General features: G+C 41.8%; 1 protein-coding gene across 2 annotated transcripts in view; it reads left to right on the plus strand.

Moving 5' to 3' along the window:
- The window catches only part of ANTXR2 (ANTXR cell adhesion molecule 2), a 301,029-nt gene that overhangs the window by 173,652 nt on the left and 106,264 nt on the right, over window positions 1-21,113 (plus strand). For both annotated transcript variants that reach the window (XM_077476177.1, XM_077476176.1), the window contains exon 13: window positions 20,616-20,711. In XM_077476177.1, the coding sequence (XP_077332303.1) occupies window positions 20,616-20,711 (96 nt within the window). The remainder of the gene's footprint in view (window positions 1-20,615; window positions 20,712-21,113) is intronic.

Here is a 21,113-nt window from a genome sequence, read left to right on the forward strand (position 1 = left end):
TTTGCCTTTACTAGTAAAAATGCCATAAATCAACCCCTATTTTGTAGACATGATAACTTTTGTGCAAACCAATCAATATATGTTTATTGCGATTTATTTCTTTTTTACCAAAAATATTTAGCAGAATACATATCAGCCTAAACTGATGAATAAATTATGTTTTTACATTTTTTATTTTTGGAAATGTTTTATAGCAGAAAGTAGAAAATTATTTTTTATTTTTTCAAAATTGCCGCTTTTTTTTTGTATATAGCACAAACAAATAAAAACCGCAAACCACTAAAAGAAAGCTCTATTTGTGGGAAAAATAGGACATCAATTTTGTTTGGGTACAATGTCGCACGACTGCGCAGTTGTCAGTTAAAGCAGTGCTGTATCGCAAAAAATGGCCTGGTCAGGAAGTGGGTAAATCTTTCTGGGGCTGAAGTGGTTAATTGCACTTTCTTTGATAGTGGTAAACAGAACAAATAGAGAGTGATTCTCCTTAACGGGGACACATACAGCAATAAAAACCCAACAGTTGTTCTAATATTTTTCAATTATATCCAAAACTCCAAGTTTTTACTTCAGGTATATATAATCTTTTTTTTTTTCTCTTAGCGTCATTTCTCAATTGTACCCTGGCTGCTATATACCCAATTACTCTGTGCCCCCTTTGCTGCAGGACATATGAAATCCTTTATGAGTCTCTGCAATGTGCACAAGTGTGCTTGTGCTACAGATCTACATGCAGAGCATTGCACACAAAGCCAGTGGGAGAAGGCTGTACAGACTTTGATTATATTAGGTGGCTAGAGATTATTACAAATCACTCATGGCCTGTTCCATCACACATTCCGATTTAAGAGTGCCTTTACCAACAAAGTATCGCCACTCCTAATCTTGACTCCACTTATTAACTAATTAGCACTAGGAAGATACCTTACCGTAGCATTTTCTGACTTATTGAAAAGAACATTTTTAAACAGGTGATATCGTCCATGTTTTGATATGACTGCCATTTTCTGATGTGCTAATTAGTGTATTAATTTCACAGAATTAGGCACATCCTTTCTACCTTTCAATAAAAAAGCTACAATTTGCTATATATTATTTAATGCACAGAACAGGTGTGCCTCTAAAATAAATCCAAACGTTTGTCTAACATATTTAAAATTGGTCCTTGTCCATATTATAAAGCAGTAAAACTTAGTAGTGACATTTCAATTGATGTGTAAGATTAATGGGGATGACAACCAGATGCTTCTTTGATACACCATTTTCTGATCTTTGCCCTAAGACCCCTTTCACACCACACCGCCCATAGTGTGGGCGGTAAAACGCCGCTATTTTTAGCGGCGTTTTACCACCGGATTTGCGGCGCATTTCGGCCACTAGCGGGGCGCTTTTACCCCCACTAGCAGCCGAGAAAGGGTTAAAACCGCTGGTAATACGCAGCAATAGCGGCGTTTTGCCGGTGGTATTACAGCGCTGCCCCATTGATTTCAATGGGGAGCAGTGGTGGAGGAGCGGTAAACACACCGCTACTTCACCACTCCAAAGAAGCTGCTGGCAGGACTTTTCCCTGACGTCCTGCCAGCGCACCGCTGCAGTGTGAAAGCCCTTTGCAGAATCACCATGGTACCTATGTTTTAAAATGAACTGTAGCAACTTAATCAGTAAACACAAACGTCTCAAACCTTGCGCAGCGCGTTTTGCCAGAGAGATTCCAAGACTGGAAAAACCCACTAACAAATGAAATGTATACATTTCCCTGCAGATTGATGTGTGATGAAAGCAAGATAATGAAAGAGTCCTGCCATCTCAAAAAGGCTATTCTTAAAGTGTTACTAAACCCACAACAGAAAAATCAGTCTGTATATGCAGTAAAGCATGCTTGTTATACTCACGTTGGAACCTAATCTTCTGCATTATGTATAAAGGCTTTTTGATTCTGTCTTTCTCTTATCCTTCCCTTCTTCCACTGTCCCCAAAACATCGTCTGATAAAACAGAGCCTTGGGGGCAAGCTGCACATGCTCAGTTTGGTGTGTATTGCTAGTTTTTTCTTCGGCGAGTGCATGTGATCAGCACAGGGTCAATCAGCTCTATCCAGACAGAGGGTCAGGGGTTCTGCAACCTCATGGGGCAATCAAGGTAGAATGGCAACCCCTCAAGCTTTAATCAGCCACTGAAAGAAGTCACAACACTTCTTCAACTGCTGATGATAAAACTATTGCATTTCCATGTTCTTTGTACTGTGGCAGACCAGATATAGTGAATGCAGGGTTCTGGGTTTAGTTACACTTTAATAAGCTCAAGCAGATCTATCATGTGGAATTACTCTCCTACATCCTGTTGACTAAATTCTAAATAACTTTCATAAAATTTGGACCCCACGGATTAACCCCCCTAGCGGTAATCCCGAGTCTGGCTCGGGTTGAGATTTTAATTACAGGAGCGGTAACCCCGAGCCAGACTCGGGATCGCTTCGCTCGATGCAGGGGAGGACACAGGGAGCGTTACTCACCTTGTCCCCTGGATCCAGTGATGTCTGCCGTGCTGTGTGATCGAGCCATCCTGCGCTCGATTCACAGTGCCGAATGCCGCCGAGCTCCGTTCCCTGCGACGTTACGGCGCACGGGAGCGGAGAACGGCGGCAAATTCAAAAAAGTAAAAGTACACAAAACACACACAGCACTGTAATCTTACAGATTACAGTGCTGTATTAAAAAATACACACCCCCTTTGTCCCTAGTGGTCTGTGCAATGCCCTGCATGCACTTTTATATTATAAATACTGTTTTTTCTGCCTGGAATTTGGAGATTGTCCATAGCAACCAAAAAGTGTCCCTTTTTCAGTGTTTTAGGATTTGATTACATTATTGAATATTTTTTATTATTCTTTATTATATTATAAACTTTATCATACCCGGGATGTCTGCTAGACTCTGGTTTGAACAGATTTAAGAGCGTTATTCCTAAGAATTAAAGGACTACAAAATAAAACGCCAGATTTCCATGCAAAATAATTGTACCGCTTTCAGCACCTTATTACAGACTGAATCATACCGCCAGGGAGGTTAATAAATTCCACCATTTTAAATGGGACTTAAGTCTAAGGCTGCCCGTACATGGTTCAGCTTTCTTTTGTTCAGCCAGTGGGTTGAAGCAAAAAACTGACCCCATTCCCCCATCCACCTAAATGTGAATGTGAATGTGAATCCTTCTCACTGTGTCATTGTATTCTGACAGCAGATAGACTTTCCCGGTGTCAGAATACACACACCAACAATGCAGTCTATAGCCACAGCACTGATCGAGAGTCTTTTTTCACAAAGAGTGGTTGAAGAGAAGTTGATTGGTAGATTGACTTCTGTTCAACCACAGTGGCCATATATAGACTGAAATTCAGCGAGTCCCTGCTGAACCAGATACATTTTGATCCATGTATGGCCAGCCTAACAATAAATGGAGGCCTAGATATGGCAGAAATTATAAGGGCTCAGCCCTATTTTTCAAGCTTGCTGTTTACAAATTAAAATAATATATATATATATATATATATATATATATATATATATATATATATATATATATATATGCTAGAAAATTATTTAGAACCCACAAACATTATATATTTTTTTCTAACACCCTAGAGAATAAAATGGCGGTCATTGCAATACTTTCTGTCACACCGTATTTGCGCAGCGGTCTTACAAGCACACTTTAAAAAAAAAATACACTTTTTTGAATTAAAAAATAAGACAATAGTAAAGTTAGCACAATTTTTTTTAGATTGTGAAAGATAATGTTACGCCCAGTAAATTGATACCCAACATGTCATGCTTCAAAATTGCGCCTGCTCGTGGAATGGCGACAAACTTTTACCCTTAAAAATCTTCATAGGCAACGTTTAAAAAATTCTACAGGTTGCACATTTTGGGTTACAGAGGAGCTCTAGGACTAGAATTATCACTCTCACTATAATGATACCTCACATGTGTGGTTTGAACACCGTTTTCAGAACCGCATGCGTTTGCTTCTGCAAAAAGACCTCAGATCTTATATTTACACTAAAATGCAATAATAAAAAAAAATGTTGTTTGAAAAAAAAAGTCCTTTTAAGAGCTATGGACAGAAGTGACATTTGCTCCATGCCAAGCAAGGGAAAGCACCCAATCGACTCAGTCCGCTGCCCGCGGTTTCGGTAAGCAGCGGAGGGCACCAGAGCATGGCGGGGGGCCCTCTCCCGTCACCGATAAAAGTCATCTCACCTGAGTGGAGATCTACTGAATGTGGATTCTAATGAGCTGGGGTCTGCTAAACAAGGGTACTAATGAGCTGGTGATCTGCTGAACAGGGGTACCAATGAGCTGGGGTTCTACTGTGCCCCTTTAAAACAAATAGAAAATAAACACACAAAGAGCATTTGCCAAACTTCATTAAAGTTTCAAAACATAATTACCGAAGTATCACCAAAGCATCAATAACATATCAAAAAATGTTGAAGCAGTAAGAACTTTAATGTGTAATAAAGTTGAAGCACCTACTGCTTCAACATGCTTTTTTCATGTGTTTTTGATGGTGTGATGCTTCAGTGATGCTTCAGTGATTTTTTTAAGATTTAATGAAGCTTGGCAAATGCCCCCACTTTGTAGATCCCGAGCTCAATAGCACCCCTGTTCAGCAGATCCCCAGCTCATTAGTCCCCACATTCAGCAGATCCCCAACTTTTTAGTACCCTCATTCAGCAGATCTTATGCTCAATAGTACCCACAACTCTGCTGATGCCTCACTCAGTAGTACCCCCACACCTTTGCTGATCCCCCATTCAGTAGTAACCCCCCCAGCTCTGCTGATCCCCCACTCAGTAGTAACCCCCGCTCTGCTGATCCTCTGGTTTGCTGATCTTCCTCTCTCTCCTGGCTCAGCTCACCTTCCACCCTATTGCTCCTACACTGCTCACCATGTGTAACATTGGCTAGTTTCTCCTGCTCTGGTTCCCCAGATCTGCTTATCCTCCACCACTCAGTCCTTTCTCTCTGGTCCCTGCTCACCTTCTGCTATAGTGTTTCCACATTGCACACCATATGGGCTTTGAAGCAGCAACAAAATGACACACTGACCTTAGCTTGTAAAAGAGCAGCTTTTATGAAACTTTTCAGCAAGCTTTTGGCAAGCTTCGAGCAGCTTTCTCTGAGCCTTTAAAGCATCCTTCAGCTCCTGGAAAAGTATACACAATCTTAATGGGAATGTGTATTGTCACTTTAAACAAATTACTAGTGGGCTTCAGGATGCTTTTAACAAGCTTCAAGTGGTGCTATAGCCTTCTAGCAGCTTGCTTAACTTCCTTGGCAGTATGATTATTTCAGATTTTTGGTGCTGAAAGCGGTACCATTATTTTGCATGGAAATTTGGCGTTTTATATTGTAGGCCTGTAATTCTTAGGAATGACTCACTTAAATCTGTCCAAACCAGAGTCTAATAGACATTCTGGGTATGATAAAGTTTGAAAAAATCATAAATTATAATATAATAAATAACTATAAATAATTATGCCAAACCTTTTCAGTGTTTGATGACGGATCTCCCCACAAATCACTATCGCTCAATTCGGCGAGTGATTCTAATTTATTATCGCTGTTTTCTAGCTGGTCTAAAACCACTTTTGATGTGAAGGGATGGTTTTGGTTACTATGGACAATCTCCAGTTTCCAGGCAGAAAGAACAATTTTTATAATATAAAACTGCATGCAGGGCACGGGACAAACCACTAGGGACAAAGGGTATGTGAAATAATTTCATACAGTAATGTAATCTGTAAGATTACATTATACTGTATGTATAGTGTGTGTTTCACTTTCTGAATTTGGCGCCGTTCTCCATCCCCATGCGTTGCAACGCTTGCAGGGAACGGAGCCTGGCTCCATGATGAATCGAGCGGAGGACGAGCTGCTCACACTGCGGGGAGACATCGCAGGATCCAAGGGACAAGGTAAGTAAGCTCTTCCTGGATCCTGTGATGCGATCCCGAGTCTGGCTCGGGGTTACCGCTTTTGGTTCTGAAATTCCACCCCGAGCCAGACTTGGGAATACCGCCACGGAGGTTAAAGTGGCAATCAGCACTCCCATTTGGTTCTGTGTTCAACATTTACAAACTGGAGCTGACAGGCACTTTAAAAGCTGCATCAATGTTTATTGAATGTTCTGCACATGCTTTAAAAAAACAGCTGTTCACACTGCTCTTATACAAGCTGAGGCCTGTGTGGAACAGATCACATGGGGTAAAATGTTTGAAGTGAAGCAAAGCAAAGCAAAGAAAACACAACAATGTGAACATGACTGTAAGGAAACTATTTTATTTAGTTATACATTCTTTGATTGGCATAGTACTTTAACCGCTTCCGGACCTGGGTCTGGTGGCCGCGATGGGTGCTGTGACCCACCGATCATTCACAGGAGAGATAGATCAGTGGCGTGCTGATGTAAACGAAGCAAAAAATAACTAAAACAGAACTTGCATACAGGCAAAAAATGTGTGCGAACACAAATCAAAAGTGCTAATTTTAAAGGCTTATATGCATGTTATTGCAATAAAAAGTGTTTGGGGACCCGGGCTTTGCCCCAGGGGGCATGTATCAATGCAAAAATACATTTTAAAAGCTGAAGTTTTTTTTTCAGGAGCAATGATTTTAATAATGCTTAAAGTGGGACAATAAAAATTAAATATTCCTTTAAATAACATGCCTGGGGTGTCCTTAGTATGTCTGTAAAGTAGCTCATCTTTCCTAGGTTTAGAACAGTACCACAGCAAAATGACCTTTCTAAAGGAAAAAATGTAATTTAAAACTGCTCGTGGCTGTAATGAATTGTCAGATCCTGGCATTATAGTTAAAAATCATTGAAAAAAATAACATGCCCCCCCCCCCAGTCCATTACCAGGTCCTTTGGGTCTAGTATGAATATTAAGAGGAACCCCGCACCAAAATGTAAAAAAAATGGCATGGGGCCACCCAAAATCAAACCCTTATCCAAGCATGCAACATGGCAGGCCGCAGGAAAAAGGGGGGCAAGAGAGTGCCCTCTCCTCTTGAACTGCACCAGGCCACATACCCTCAAATCACTTTGTCCCCGTTGATGGGGACAGGGGTCTCATCCAGACCACCCTTAGCCGGTGGTTGTGGGGGTCTGTGGCTGGGGGGCTTATCGGAATCTGGAAGCCCCCTTTAACAAGGGAAAAAACAGATTCTGGACCCCCCCCCCCATGTGGATGGGTATTGGGTACATTGTCCCCCTACACATTCACCAAAAAAAGTGTCAAAAAAGTAAAAATTACACTTTGGGACAAGTCCTTTATTAATTAAAAAAAAAGTGTCCGGCAATGTAACTTGGTCTTTGAAGACAGATCCGAAGACCCGAGAAAAAAAAAATTACAGCTCAATAGAGTCAAATACAGATATTTAGACACAAATGTGTGGATCAGTATTTAATTATTGACAATCATGATAGTGCTTCTTTAATTGAAACAGATTTGACGAAACAATGGGCATTTAATCGTAGTAATCCAGTTGTGTGAGGCAGATTTGAGCAATCCAGGCATTTAGGGGTTGATTTGCTAAAACTAGAGAGTACAAAATCTGGTGCAGCTGTGCATGGTAACCAATCAGCTTCTAACTTCAGCTTGTTCAATTAAAGTGTAACTCCACTTTTGTTGAGAAAAAGCATTCCCCTCTGGATGATCTGTGTACATTACAAGGATTATAACAACCTTTGTTGCAGACTCCTACCTTTTGTTATTCTGAAGAAATCCATGTGTGTTTGTCTGTGCCTCTGAGCGGATTAGGTCTAATGGGAGTGGTTTAATAATTATCAGTTAGCTGTGGCAGCTGCAGAGCACTAATGAGGAAAACTGCTAGACCTGAATCCTTTTAGATGTATTCCTATTGGAAATATCTCACGAAAAATGACATTTTTGTTGCAGGGGATGCCTGAAATCGTATCTTAGGCAGACTTCTTGGAAAATTGGTGAGCCAATCACACAAGCAGGAAATTATGTTTCTGGGGAGTGGTCAGTACACATTCTGTGTACAGAACAACTCCATGTAGCCATATTACATTGTATTTATAGAAAATTACAGTGGCTGCAGTTTGAAAAGGAAAGGTCATTTTTAATAGCATTCAATTACAATATGACTTGTATCTCAATTGTACACGCTATAATATTTTTTATTTATTTGTATTTTTTTTCTCCACAACAGTGGAATTACCCTTTAAGCTTTGACAAAAAAAACTTGCAACAGACTTTGCACACCAGTTTTAGTAAATCAACCCCTTTGAGGTAAAGCCAGATTTATGGGCTATATAGGGTACCAGGTGCATTTGCAAGTATAAGTTGAAAGATTCCACCATTACGCAATTACATCTGTCATCCAGGTAGTTATGGATATCTGTACAGACATTAAGGGGGAAAAAACTGAAATTGCGCTACTCTATTTCTCTCACCTCAGGGTTCAAGAATCCCGCTCAACATATAATAATTGTTGGTTTGCAAATAAAACAGCAGCTTATAAAAAAGTAATAAAATTCAAAATAATCCAAGCAACGCTTGCGTCAACTTAGCACATTGACGTAAATAAACATAATAAGATCAAAATACTGCCACAATAAAATTCATATGTTCAGACAGTTCATATGTTTAAAGATATATAAGTGCTGAAAAAACAGAGAAGTCCGTAAGAAGACTGTAGAGGGTGAATCACGTGGATATAGGTAGAAAATGAGTGCACTTCACACAGAATCCTCCACATGGTGCTCCAAACGTCCCCCAAGGGGTTAAACTCACCAGAAAGCCACGTATAATGAGCCCTACTTCAACTATCAGATCAGCAAAATCCACTTCTAATATGCACTTCCGTCATCCAGTAGTAGGCAGCAGAAAGTCACGTATACTGAGCCTTACTCCAACTATCAGATCAACAGCTCCACTTATGGTTTACACCTGCCCCTCCAGCAATGTTCTAACCCGAGTTGATTCTAGAACAGTTAGAACAGTTTAACCCCTTGTGGGACGTTTGGAGCACTGTGTGGAGGATTCTGTGTGAGGTGCACTCATTTTCTACCTATTTCCACGTGATTCACCCTCTACAGTCTTCTTACGGATTTGTCTGTTTTTTCAGCACTTATATATCTTTAAACATATGAACTGTCTGAACATATGAATTTTATTGGCAAAAATTTCTTATAATCTTTTTACATGTAGTTATGGATATCTGAATGGATATTGTAATAGATATCTGAATGGATAGAAGACTGCCCCATTCACACATTTGCATTCCGAGAACATGCAAAAGCATGCATCATGCTTATGAGGCCATTGCTTCTTAATGACACCCCAAACACGGCAAGCAGATGTTTTGCGACAAACGCGCAGTATAAAAACATGTGGGGCTCTCTGCTCAAAAAAACTGCAGGAGCTACTTTCACACATTTGTCGTTGATAGGGCAGCCCATTCAAGTGGCCAGGCTGCCTTATGCATGAATAAGACAAAAGCCGCGTACACACGTGGCGGACTGTCTGGCCAACTTAGTCCGTCAGACAATCCGACAGACAGTCCGTCATACTTTCGAATGAATGGACTTGCCCACACACGGCACTTTTTGAGCAGACTAATACGGCGGACTAAGTCCGCCATACTATCCGCCCTACTTTTGAAATGAACGGACTCGCACACACACGCGGAGGAAAGTCCGCTCATTTCGAGCGCGTCTCCAGGTAGGCGGGGCCCGCGAAGGAGACGTCGCTGACCCCGCCGCCTGGTATGGACTTAAAGGGGAACCCCAACGCCGAAAAAAATCGGCGTGGGGGTCCCCCCAAGTCCACAACAGACCCTTGTCCGAGCACGCTACCCGGCCGGCCAGGAAAGGGGGGCGAGCGAGCGCCCCCTCTCCTGAGCCGTACCAGGCCGCGTGCCCTCAACATGGGGGGTGCCTTGGGGAAGGGGGGCCGCGCGGCCCCCCCACCCCAAAGCACCTTGTCCCCATGTTGATGAGGACAAGGGCCTCTTCCCGACAACCCTGGCCGTTGGTTGTCGGGGCCTGCGGGCGGGGGGCTTATCGGAATCCGGGAGCCCCCTTTAATAAGGGGACCCCCGGATACCGGCCCCCCACCCTATGTGAATGAGTATGGGGTACAATGTACCCCTACCCATTCACCTGTGAAAAAAAGTACAAAAAAAACACAACACAGGGTTAAAATATTTTATTGCACAGCTCCAGGGGTCTTCCGTCTTCGGGGGTCTTCTCGCCGGACTCCTCCGCTATCTTCTTGTAGCTCTTTTGCTAGCGGAGGAGTCCAGCTTTCTTCCTCGCCGCCGGCCTCTTCTCCCGACTTCGGGGGTCTTGTCTTCGGTTCTTCTGCCGGGCCACCGCGCCTTCTTATAGCTCTTTTACAGGCGGTGGCCCGGTCTTCTGTCGCCACCGTCGCCGCCGCCTTCCGTTCTTCTTCTTCTTCTTCTCCAGGAGATGTTGCCTCGACGATCTCTCCGGCCGGAATGCCAGGGACGTGCTCCGCTGCCACTTATATAGGGACAATGGGGCGGTGTCACATGGCTTTATGTCACATGGGTTGGTCACATGGTGACCCCGCCCCCTCACGATGGCATAGTCCCCATGTGACATCAACCCATGTGACCAACCCATGTGACATAAAGCCATGTGACACCGCCCCATTGTCCCTATATAAGTGGCAGCGGAGCGCGTCCCTGGCATTCCAGCCCGAGAGATCGTCGAGGCAACCTCTCCTGGAGAAGAAGAAGAAGAACGGAAGGCGGCGGCGGCGACAGAAGACCGGGCCACTGCCTGTAAAAGAGCTATAAGAAGGCGCGGTGGCCTGGCAGAAGAACCGAAGAGGGGGACAAGACCCCCGAAGTCGGGAGAAGAGGGCACGCGGCCTGGTACGGCTCAAGAGGGGGGCGCTCGCTCGCCCCCCTTTCCTGGCCGGCCGGGTAGCGTGCTCGGACAAGGGTCTGTTGTGGACTTGGAGGGGGACCCCCACGCCGATTTTTTTCGGCGTTGGGGTTCCCCTTTAAGTCCATACCAGGCGGCGGGGCCAGCGACGTCTCCGTCACGGGCCCCGCCTACCTGGATACCCGCTCGAAATGAGCGGACTTTTCTCCGGGCGGGAAAAGTCTGCTCATTTCAAAAGTACGGCGGACTGGCACACACACGGGCGGATTGTCCGCCGAAATGCGAGTCCAGCGGACAGTATTTCCAACATTACGAAATACTTAGTCCGCCAGACTGCACGCTGAAAAAGTCCACTGAAGCCCACACACGAGCGGACTGTCCGCTGAAATGTGTTTCGGCAGACTAAGTAGGCCAGACAGTCCGCCCATGTGTACGCGGCTAAACACACAAAAGCATGCGAGACTCACTGCCCAAGCAAGGTGCAGGAGCTACTTTGGTGCATCTGTTGTGCATAGAGCAGCCCATTCAGGTGAATGGGCTGCCCTATGCTGTCACACGAAAAACATGCAAATGCAGGTGTGAATGGAGCCTAAGGCCGCGTACACACGGGCGGACTGTTCGCCCAACTTTGTCCGCTGAACAGTGTTTGGGCGGACAGTCCGCTCGTGTGTGGGCTTTCAGCGGACAGTTTCAGCGGACAGTTGGACGGACAAGGTTTTTCGGAATTTCCGAAAAACTGTCCGCTGAAACCTTGTTTCAGCGAACAGTCCGCTCATGTGTAGGCTTGTTCGTCAAACAAAGTTGCGCGCATGCTCAGAAAGGATTTTCACGCCGAAAGCTATAATGCAGTGTATAGGACGTCGTATTTTTCGTCCCGTCGTACGTGCCGTTCACGTCTTCGCGCACGGTTTCAGCAAACTGTTCGTTCGTCGTGTGTGGCCATGTCCGTCCATGCTAATTTTGAGCGGACTGTTTGCCGAAACTGTTGGACGGACAAAGTTGGGCGAACAGTCCGCCCGTGTGTACGCGGCCTAAGAGTTGAGGCCTTCTAATCTGGTGGAACAGACAGGTGTATAATAACAGGATAAAAGTGAAGGACGCTCAAGTGCTTGATGTTGTGTACTGTAGTCTAGGAAGTAGTAAAAACTGTTTTAAAGTACTGTATTAATAAGTTCAGGCATCTATAAAATACATGCAGGCTATGGTATATATCATAACAAGAAGTGGAACACACTTGTACAGAGCATGGAATGTATTATACGTGTAACATTTGAAAATAGTGTCAGCTATAGGCCAGGGGTTTAAGCACCCCATATTTTCTACATAGTACAAAAGACTTTTTAATCCTGATATTGAAAAATACACACACAACAATTTAAATAACAATAAAAAAATAATTACTGTGCATTTTAACCACCTCCTGCCCACGCTATACCCGAAAAAGACGGCTACAGTGCAGGGCTTATTGCTGGGAGGGCGTCCATGTATAAAACGGACACTCACTGCTGCCAGTGCCACCTACCAGTGCATATCAGTGCTGCCTACCAGTGCCACCTACCAGTGCTCACCAGTGCCACCTATCAATGCCCATCAGTGCCCAATAAATGCCCATCAGTGCCTCAGCATCAGTGCCACCTGTCAGTGCTGCCTATCAATGTCACCTACCAGTGCCTAACAGTGTCACCTATCAGTGACCATCAGTGCCACCTATCACTACCCTTCAATGCTGCCCATCAGTGCCACCAATCAGTGCCACCTATGAATGCCCTTCAGTGCCGCCTCATCTGTGCCCATCAGTGCAGCCTCATCAGCGCAGATTAATGAAGGAGAAAAATGCCCTGTTTGCAAAATTTTATACCAAACTATGAAACTGTTTTGTTTTTTTAATAGTTTGGTATTTTTTTGCTTTTTTATCAAAAAATAAAAAAAGCCAGCAGTGATTAAATAGCACAAAAATAAAGCTCTATTTGTATGAAAAAAATGATAAAAATGTCACATGGGTACAGCGTGGCATGACCGCGCAAATGAAATTCAGAGCGTGACAGCGCTGAAAGCTGAAAATTTGCCTGGGCAGGTATAGGTGCCCAGTAAGTTAGTGGTTAATTACACCACATAATCCTTCGTACACATAGGAGTCTTTCTGATTCTATGGATATGCCTAGGCAGTTCACGTTATCAATACAAAAGGAACCCGGGCCCCTCAAAGTATATGGATTTTTAGGGCATTACAAAAGGAAAACTCAAACATAAAGAAAATTACTTTTATTATCATACACATTTATAAAAATCTTTAACATATGAAAAAAAAAAAAACTTAAAATCCCAGTTCCAAAAAGGAGCCATATTCTCCATATTCAACGGCCATGCACGTTTCAATGATTCTTCTCCAGAGATGTCAGAAACACGATGATACAGATAATAGAACAGGGTAAAACCCAACATATTGAAGGCTCCATATGGTTACAGAGGTAGAGCAGAACAAAGTCCTAAAGTGCCTTTACCTTAAATCTAATAGAAATCTGCTTACAGGACCTGCAAACAGCACCCTAGTTAGTGACCCATTGGTATGGTTGTTATACGTGTCTCTAAGGCTTGAAAGGGAACCAATGGCAGTCCCTGTCCAGGGTTACATGAGATACTGGCCAAAGAGATGGTCCTAGTATCCAACAAGCTCCAGCAGGGAAAGGGGAACTTCCATCCACCTTGTGCAGAATGACGTCCCGCATCATGCGGATGCCGACGAATAGCAATGCCCTTAACTGGTGCACTGTTGGGGGCTAGGCGTGGTATGAATTCTATCAAAGCTCCACCATGTTGCAGAGTGGTATCCCCAATGTGTTTCACAGCTAGCAAGCCTGCTTTCTCAGGGGTACAATAAAGAGCGATCGATAACAAACTGAGTATTTGTTAGCTGTCAGTAGATGTCATGTCATAGCTATGTTTCAGGCTGGCATGCCTACCAGTGGGCGCTGACAACATGCCACTCTCAACATGATAAACATGATCTTGAATATGTCTGCAGAATGGTCTCTTGGTTTTCCTTAAATATGATGCTCTACAAGTATAGTTCATCAGATAGACTACTTCCACAGTCTGATAGTCTACATAGTTTCTAGGGATAAAGTTACTGTCACCAGAAAGGGTAACTGTTTCACCTTCCCATGTCCAGGGACACTGCACATATAGTCCACATCTATATGTACCTTTTTTATTGCATACAGCACTTCTGTCTCCACCTGCATAATGGCTATTTACTGCTCGATCCCTGATAGCTCTGATGCATCTCTATACCACCTCTAGGTGGTCACAAATGAGCTTAGCCACTATACCATCACTGGTAAGAAAATTCCAGTTTTTCTGTAGAATTAGCTTCAGTCAAAACAGGTAACTAGCTTAACTGTATTTGAGACACTACAACACTTAAGTTTAAAGATACACACATTATGTGACTGACTATTTTCTTTTTGGCAAATCTTTGTCTTAGTGGTGCATCTGGAGCCTCTATTGCATTCCAGTGCCTGACATTACATGGAGTGCTTTACTGCCTAGGTGGGTGTAATGGCACCAGTTGGGAACTCCAAGCTCATGCCAATTGGTAAGATAACATTAATTGTTACTTGAGAGCTGGACTTATATTTGAATACACTGATGTGAAATTGTGTTTTCAATTAGTATATCTTCTATATTTGTTATAGATCTCTCCTTTTTATACTCTGAGGAACAGGCTTACTAGCTGTGAAACGCATTTGGTCCACCGCTCTGCAACATTATGGATCTTGAGTGGAAGAGCTTATGTTTACCATCTTCATAAACGTTATTAGGATACACTGTATGGTGATACCATGGCATGAGCTTGCTAGTTTGAAACACGGTGTCCTGGAAATTTGTAAACCTATGCTCAATGTATCAACAGATGTGATTATTGATAAATAATGTGACCTTTAATAAACATAATTCTGATTAAAAAATAGTGTGCAGTTGAATATGAAGAAATGGGAGTAGGATTTTAGGTGTTTAGTGTTTTTACATATGTTAATGGATTTTATATATATGTGATGAAATAAATGTAAAAGTTATAATTTTTATGATCAGATTTTTCTTTTGGTGCCTTGAAAATACATACTTTTTTGGGGGGAGGGGGTCCTTTTGTCAAAAAATTTTTTTTCACGTTGAATATATTTTTTATTCACTTTTTTCCAAGATTAGAAAAAAACGAAGCAATGAGGGGCACATAGAATAGGTCTAGATTTTTTTTAGATGTGGCACCCTACACTTGAGAACAACATTTGGCCAAAGCACTGGAAACTGCAGTTCAATGTTTTATAAATGTAAAATAATGCACCTAGGGAAACATAATCCCTTGACAGTACAACATGTGTTGGCCAGAACTACAAAGGAAAAAGGTTTGGGGGTTCTTATTCCAGACGATTGCAAAATGAACAAATCATGCGGCCAGGCAGTGGGAAAAGCGAATAGAAATCTAGGATGCATTGCTAGAGAGGTCACCAGCAGGAGGAAGGAGGCCTGATTCCCCTATATAGGTCTTTAGTGAGATCTAATTTAACCACTTCCCGACCAGCGCACAACGATGTACGTCGACAGAATGGCACGGGCAGGCATATTGGCGTACATGTACGTCCAATATTCAATGCCGCCCTGCCATCGGGAGCGCGCCGCCGGCGGCGCGCTCCCGCGCTGGTCGGGACCCCCGTGAGTCCGGTCGCGGGACCCGCGGACTCGATCGCCGCGGGCATCCCCGCGATCGTCTCACGGAGCGCCCGAATGGAGGAAATGCTGTATAAACAACATTTTTCCATTCTGCCTAGCAACTAGTGACGCTGATCTCTGCTCCATGTGATTGGAGCAGAGATCAATGTACACTAAATGAAAGCCCAACCCCCCCACAGTTAGTAACACACCCCTAGGAACACTTAACCCCTACACTGCCACCCACTGGTTAACCCTTTCACTGCCAGTGTCATTTACACAGGAATCACTGCATTTATATAGCAGTGATTACTGTATAAATGACAATGGTCCCAAAAATGTGTCAAAAATGTCCGATGGGTCCCCGACAATGTCGCAGTCACAATAAAAATCGCAGATCGCCGCCATTACTAGTAAAAAAAAAAATAATAAAAAATTATTAATAAAAATGCTATAAAACTATCCCTATTTTGTAAACGCTATAACTTTTGCGCAAACCAATCAATAATCGCTTATTGCGATTTTTTTTACCAAAAATATGTAGAAGAATACGTATCGGCCTAAATTGAGGGAAAAAAATGTTTTTTTATATATTTTTGGGGGATATTTATTATAACAAAAAGTAAAAAATAATGCGTTTTTTTCAAAATTGTCGCTCTATTTTTGTTTATAGCGCAAAAAATAAAAACCGCAGGGGTGATCAAATACCACCAAAAGAAAGCTCTATTTGTGGGAAAAAAAGGACGTCAATTTTGTTTGGGAGCCACGTCGCACGACCGCGCAATTGTCAGTTAAAGCGACGCAGTGCCGAATCGCAAAAAGTGGTCTGGTCTTTGACCAGCAAATTGGTCCGGTCTGAAAGTGGTTAAAATACTGTGTTCAGTTCTGGAGACCCTGCTTACAAAAAGATATTTATAAGATAGATCAAGTCTAGGGGGAGAAAACATATCAAGGGAGACTTCAGAAATTTAATTTGTACAGTTTGGAGGAAAGAAGGGAAAGGGGAGACATGATTGAAACATTTAAATACATAAAGCGGGAGAATAAGGTTCAGGAAGGTAGTATTAGCTATATCAAACCAAGATCAAGAACATGGGGACATGACCTCAAACTAACTGGAGAAAAGTTTTAAAACTAATCTTAAAAAAGTATTACTGAAAGGGTAGTTGGTGCTTGGAATAGATTACCAGCAGAGGTAGTGAGTCAGTCAAGTAAATGTCTTCAAACATTCTTGTGACAAACATAGATCTGTACTCAGACAAAAAAGTTAATAAAAAAAAACCTAAACTGTATAAAAAAATTAAACAAAATGGACAGACTCAATGGACCACTTGTTTTTCTTTCTGCCATCACTTTTCTATGTTTCTGTGTTTCACCACCTGTAAAAGCAATGTTTGAATATTTTTTGGTTGTTATCAGAAAGAATAGGAATTCCTTAATCAAATGAAACTTCTGAAAAGTCCTGCCTAAGAGGCATAAGACAATGGGCATTAAATATGCAATCATCAGACAGTTGATAGGCGTAAGAACCTATTGACTTAAGCAGATTAGGTAATTTGTCCCTGTTTCAATAAGCTAGGTTTCTTAACTCTAGGGATCTAGGCTGAAAGTATACTTTTCTTGCACTGTTTCCAATCTCTATAATCCCTTTTTATCTTGATTTTTCACAGTCTTCTCTCTATTTGCTTGGGGGATAAATGCTGAAGATTTCCTATGCACAGTGTTTCTGTTTCTTGGGAAGGATATAGGATAGGATGAAAGAAATTGTGGTCCATCGTCAGACAATAATTATTTTGCATTACCTTCCCTGCTGAAAAACTGTGGATAAAAACATAAATACAATAGTAGATTTTATGTTTGAGATATGCGATATCTGGCAATATACTCTAATGATCTATTAATGGTATATCAATCCAGAAGTCCCCAAGTGCCTCTGTGAAACGACCTGCTATATCTATAGCAATCTCTCAAGCAGAATAGGAAAGTGGGACTGGCTGGAGTGGTGTAGTTTGTGTGACAGTAATGCAAAATGGAATAGTAGTTGGCACTTGGGCATCCAGGCCTGGCTGACAGTATAGTTAACATAGTCTTTGCCTTGTTCTTACAATTCCTTGGTGACTCTGGTGTGCAAGTTGTATATGGTACTCTCTCAAGGTCTCTGGAACTAGTAAGCCATGAGATGCACAGACAATATAGTCATCAGCAGGGGCATTGCTAGGTCTACAAAAGATCTGGGGCTAGAGCCCATAGCAGCAAAGTAAAGACAGTCATATGCTTGGGTGGGCATATACATGTATACAATATACTCGTGTGTGTGTGTGTGTGTGGATATATATATATCCCAAATAATTTGTGCATACAGGTGGATTATAACTTGTTTTTTTCTAGACATTCTAGAAATTGCGCTTTCATTTGTTGGTAAATGGTAATTGCTATCTCCTGATTTTTGTTTTTTATTATCAAAGGAAAACTGGCCCAAAATAGTAAAAGAAATATGTTGTTAAATGCAGCTGTATATTTCTTGTTACTACCATAACCTACCACCAAAGAACAACCCAAAATACATTTTTCTGCACCTAGTGATCACAGGGATACCACATATGTGTATCGTAGTAACACCCAGAAACAATAGTGCACATTTTGCTTTTTTTTTTGTCCTACCTAAAACACACTGATGTTGATACTAATTTAAAAAATAAATCCTGCTCAAAATATACTGACCCTGACCTTTGACCCAAACGCTAACCCTGGCACTGACCTAGATCAAACCTTGATCTAGGTATTTTTTCTTTTCTTTTTTATTATTATTTATGTTTTTCTTTTTTGCCCACACTTTTTTTCTCTGCAAGGAGGGAGAAACATATAACATATCTTTTCTCTCTATTCACAGAGAAAGAAACACAGGTGCGAACTTCACAGTGACTGATCACTGTGGTAGCCAAGAATCAAGAGTTCCAGGGCTCTCTCTCTGTGAGACCCCTGTCTCTGTGCTGGCAGCTCACTGTGTGGGACGCTCCCAGCACAAAGACAGATACACACAGATGCTACCCCACGGAAAAAAGCCCAGTCCAGTGAGGCCGGATATATGTGTTATGTCAGGGTGAAGGGGTTAACATCCTCATCATGTGTACTAAGAACTATGGGTAAGGGTAACCACCAACAATCAACATTAACATTTTTCAAAACTGGTTTATAGTATATTGTATTGTTTAAGTAAAACTGAGTAGCCTTCCTGACCATCTGGCTATACACATTGCTACTTGTCAGTGTAGTAAAAAGAAAAGGTTGACCTGCATGGTAAACTGTCAAACCCACTGCAATGTTATTCATTTTTCTGTTGCCCAAACTCATTCTAGGGCCTCTTTTTCTACTTTTGTTCTGCTTCTGTTAAGGTTATGGATGCAAGCAACAGTGTTTTCTACCTGATCTACATGGAATTATATAAGGACCGCACCAAGGCCATAGCCTGAAGCGTCTGTAGTCGTAATAGTAGATAGAGAAGGGTCAAATAATGCTAGCAATAGTCTACTCATGATAAACTGTTTAACTGTGTCTAAGCTGTGCGGGGTGACCTGTGAACAGACCATGCTAGCATTTTGGCAAAGTATTGCTCGCAATGGCTCCACAACTGAGGCATAATTTGGATACATTCGGAACACCATGATGTATGACCTAAAAGAGCATGTAAGGTCATAAAGTCTGAAATACAGATAGAACAAGTGTTTGTATTTCAACTTTCACATGATCAGAATCAGGAAAAAGTCCTTCCACAGACCCCATGTCATATTCGGGCAAGAAAATGTAATACAAACTGGTAAAAGTGTATAAGCTGCCTATGTATGGAAATGGACTGGTAAGAAGTGTGTGTGGGGGGGGGGGGGGGGGGGGAGTGCCATAAAAGGCATGACAGGGAAAGTAAAACACTAAACTGAAGTCTGACAATTTAGTAGCAATAGGAAGCAAACTGCAGCATAGTGCACTAATAGATGTTCATTTTTCTTTTATTGCATTTAGTAAGTACTCATAAAGCTATCGCTAGGCTCCAGCTTCCAACTACATTAATCTACACTTGAGAAGGTGTGGATTCATGATAATTACAAGCAATCTTTTAATAGCTTTTCCATGCTCTTACCCAGTAAAAAAAAAAAAAAGACAAGTGACTGTGAATTCACAACATGTGCTATGTTACTTGGGACCTATGTTAGAACTTAGTTTCCACTTTCATGACCTGTATCTATAATATGACACATGAGCAATTTTAAAGTGTAAGTGTTAAAACACTATGGGGTTGATTTCATTAAAACATTTTTTTTCCCAAAATCTAGAATTTTTTTATTGGACAGCTGGGGCTAATGCTACTTTACTTTTGGTCCAAGACTCCAAGCTGTCCATTGAGCTCAGTGCCTCTGACAAGAGAAGAGGCACTGTGAGTTCAAGTCTGCTGCAAACAGAGTGTGCCAGCTTGTATTTAAACTGACCACTCCCTATATAGCTTCTGACAGGCTGTGCAAGGAGCCCTGTATCTCTGAAATCATAGGTTGCAAAAGCCCCAAATTACCAGTGGTGGGGTAGGACGTAGGCTACCTACCCCCCCAAATTGCAAGATTTTTTTTTTTGTTTAAGTTAACCTGCCTCCCCTGACTGCATGTCCCTGGTAAATATACCTTACCTAAAAAAGAAGCCTAATCCAGCCACCGCATCAAAGGACTGGTAGACTGCAATATGATACATTTTTGTTATTGGGTTTACTTATGCTTTACTTATGCATAATATCAAAAAATAATTAATTGCAAACACATCATTATATTTTACAGCTGTTCTAGGCATCGTTGTTGATCTTTTTTTTTTCTTTTTTTTGGCACATGGGTAATTTATTTCTGACTAGTAATCTTAGTGTTTAGCTAGTTAACACCAAAATTTATTGTATGACTAAATTTTTATTAACATTTTATCTATTCACAGGCCAGTGGTTTGGCTGCTATTATTGTAGTACTGATAATATTGCTCCTTATTGCTCTTGCGTTATTTTGGTGGTTTTGGCCCCTCTGCTGCAAAGTGGTAAGTAGTAAATGTAAATAAATATACACTAAAATATTATTTGTTTTTCTTTCCGGCATAAAAAGATAAACCATTATCATTGCAATCATGATGGTGCCAGAAAAGAGACAATAAAAAGTCAGTAAATAAAAATTGTCCTGCATATGGTGTCTTGTTCACAAGTGATGAGCCAGATGTTTACAAATTCCCTAAAATCATTGCCTTTATGTTTTAGAAGAGATGGTTGTAGCAGTTAACAGCTTAACAGTAAAGCATTACCTGGTCCATCCCCACTAAAATATTTTAGAAATGGACTACAAATGAAATTGGTGATTCGTAGTCCATTATAGTCTTTCATCTGTTATATTTTAATCCACTGCAAAAAATATTCCATTTCTTTTAGATATAAAACAATATTCCATT

The sequence above is a fragment of the Lithobates pipiens genome, unplaced genomic scaffold (genome assembly GCF_037356315.1).
Source record: "Lithobates pipiens isolate NorthernLeopardFrog02 unplaced genomic scaffold, aLitPip1_a1.2 Scaffold_13, whole genome shotgun sequence".
Taxonomy (NCBI): Eukaryota; Metazoa; Chordata; class Amphibia; order Anura; family Ranidae; genus Lithobates; species Lithobates pipiens.